Genomic DNA, 2,986 nt, shown 5'->3' with positions numbered 1-2,986 from the left:
AGATTTGAAAATCACAGCTACATAATTAAAAATAAAGACTCTTATACTTGTGCAAAGATTTGTGATTTGAGCTTTTTTTTAAAGTGTTAAGAGTAGTGTATTTATGTGTTCTAGCCAAGATATTTCATTAGGGCAAGAAAATACATAAACATACATAGTAACGTTATTCACAGATTTCTGCAAAAAGCATTAAGTTAACTTAATATGAGTTTACACCTGCCTTTATACTGACATGAACTTTAATGGCATTCCAATCTTAGTCTATAGGGTTCAATATTGAGTTGGCTCACCCTTTGCATCTATAACAGCTTCAACTCTTTTAGGAAGGCTGTCAAAAGGTTAAGAAGTGTGTCTATGGGAATATTTGATCATTCTTCCAGAAGTGCATTTGTGAGGCCAGGCACTGATGTGGATGAGAATGCCTTGCTCACAGTCTCCACTCTAATTCATCCCAGAGGTGTGGGATGAACTCACTCATCCCTGTCTTTATGGACCTTGCATTGTGCACTGTTCCAAATCATTCGGTGGAGGGGGATTATGGTGTGGGGTTGTATTTCAGGGGTTGAGCTTGGCCCCTTATTTCCAGTGAAGGGAACTCCCAAGGCGCCAGCATATCAAGACATTTTTGACAATTTAATGCTCCCAATGTTGTGGGAACAGTTTGGGGATGGCCCCTACCTGTTCCAACATGACTGCGCACCAGTACAAAAAGCAAGGTCCATGAGGACATGAATGAGCGAGTTTGGAGTGGAGGAACTTGACTCCCCTGAACTTGGCCTGAATTAGAGTGGAGACTGCGAGCCAGGCCTTCTCGTCAAAATCAGTGCCTGACCTGACAATTGCGCTTTTGGAAGAATGGTCAAACATTCCCATAGACACACTCCTAAACCTTGTGGACAGCCTTCCCAGAAGAGTTAAAGCTATTATAGCTGCAAAGGGTGACCTAACTCAATATTGAACCCTACAGGACTAAGACTGGGATGCTATTAAAATTCATGTGTGTGTAAAGGCAGGTGTCCCAATACTTTTGGTAAAATAGTGCATCTTAAATTGGCTATCCAACCAGTATTACCAAATGTAATTTGTTTTAATAATAATATTTAGCACTCCTTGAGTAGTATTATAGCTTGAAGAAGTGTTTATACTCTTTATAAATTACATTTATTCTTTAATATAGGCAAGACTGCTAATCCCTCAGTCAAAAAAGAGGCAAGAAATACACACCAAATCCAAAAGTGTTGATATAGCTGAAAACCATGAATTTCAAGAATTGTACACATGTGACAGAATTTATCCTCTCTGGTCTCTCCTCTGACCCGAACCTTCAGCTGCCTCTCTTTCTACTCTGCTTCTTAGTGTACATGGTGACTCTACTTGGAAACTGTATGTTAGTTTCAGTAATTTTGTGGACTCCAATTCTTCAAACACCAATGTACACTTTCCTAATGAACTTATCCCTTATAGATATAATGTATTCATCGGCTATTACCCCAAATGTTATGGCCAATATCTTCTCTATTAACAAGACAATCACCATCACTGGATGTGCCACACAAATGTTTCTTTTCATTGATCTTGCAGGCTCTGAAGTCATGTTACTGCCTGTCATGGCCTATGATCGCTATGTAGCCATATGTAAGCCATTGTATTATGCCCGGCTCATCAACAGGGAAACCTGTTTTCAGTTCCTCTCCTCAATATATACAGCAGCTTTTGTAAATGCATTAATACACACATGTTGTGCATTTACGTTACCATTCTGCAAGTCAAATCGAATCAATCATTTCTTCTGTGATATCAATCCTATCTTAAAATTATCGTGTAAAGATACCTTTGTTAACCAAATGTTGGCATTTGTTGTAGCTGGATCCCTTGAAGTGGGCTCTTTGTTATGTATAATGGCATCCTATATCTGTATTTTAAGTGCTCTATGCAGAATTGGCTCTTCTAAAAGAATCAAGCCACTGTCTACCTGTGCCTCTCACTTTACCTGTGTAGCAATGTTTTACTGTCCAGTTTTCTTCACCTACCTACGCCCAAATTCTGCCTACTCAGTGGAGCAGGACTGGGTGGTGTCTGTGTTCTATACATTGATCATTCCAATGTTAAATCCCATCATCTATAGCTTGAGGAACCAAGATGTAAAACAAGCTCTGACTAAACTGATGGCATCCACCATGGTCCCTTGATCTAGTCCTACTGTATGTCCCTCAAAGTTAACCCTTTTTTTACCAGGGAGACCTGGGAAAGCAAACATATCCTTGAATTTTCTATAATTTTTTTTAAATAAAATAGTCAGCACAGGAGGAGTTTTTGTTAATTACTAATAAAATTATTTTAAATCCATTATAATAATTCTTGGTAGCAACAAATCTGGCCCCATGGTAGTGTAAATAAGTTGCAGATAATTTCCCCTTTGCCCACCTACTGAACAACAGAGGTGCAGAAAAGTCTGGTACCTGTCAATACCAGACTCTTTTGAATTTGGTGCCCTAGTTTTTTATGGAAAATATTTTAAAGCACCTGCTGGGTGCTCAGGTGGGCTAGTATGCCTTATCCTTTATGTCTATTTTTTTAGGCTTCACTATTAAGAGATGAGTAAACCCAAGTTCAAAAAAGTAATATATTGCAGCTTATCCTAAATGTGATGACTGCATTAGTTTTTTTTTTTTTTTTTTCTTGTTTAAGAACATTTTTAGCAAGTACAGAAAATACTGTATCTATGTGTGCAGTCACAGGGGGAAATTTACTAAAACTTGTGAACACAGAATCTGGTGCAGCTATGCATAATAACTAATCAGCTTCTATCTTTTTTTTTATTATCAAAGCCTAATTAAACAAGCTGAAGTTAAAATCTGAATGTCTACCATGCATTCTGTGTGCACCAGTTTCAGATAAATCTTCCCCACAGTGTAATTCCAGGCCAGTCTTGCCTGCTGTAAATGGGTCTATTCAAAACAAAAAAAATGGGTCGTGGCACGCCAGT

The 2,986-nt window shown here is 38.3% G+C and overlaps 1 protein-coding gene across 1 annotated transcript; it reads left to right on the top strand.

Moving 5' to 3' along the window:
- Positions 1 to 1,256: 1,256 nt before the first annotated feature.
- On the top strand, positions 1,257 to 2,189 carry LOC309554100 (olfactory receptor 5AR1-like; the record flags this gene model as incomplete). The annotated part of the gene is made up of 1 exon (XM_082255642.1): positions 1,257 to 2,189. The coding sequence occupies one exon, from the start codon at positions 1,257 to 1,259 to the stop codon at positions 2,187 to 2,189; it is 933 nt and encodes a 310-aa protein (XP_082111768.1).
- Between the last annotated feature and the right edge of the window lie 797 nt (positions 2,190 to 2,986).

Source organism: Pelophylax lessonae, assembly GCF_965119305.1.
Source record: "Pelophylax lessonae genome assembly, chromosome: 4".
Taxonomy (NCBI): domain Eukaryota; kingdom Metazoa; phylum Chordata; class Amphibia; order Anura; family Ranidae; genus Pelophylax; species Pelophylax lessonae.
The sequence above is the reverse complement of the archived record's forward strand: the minus strand, read 5'-3'. Positions and strand labels throughout refer to the sequence as shown.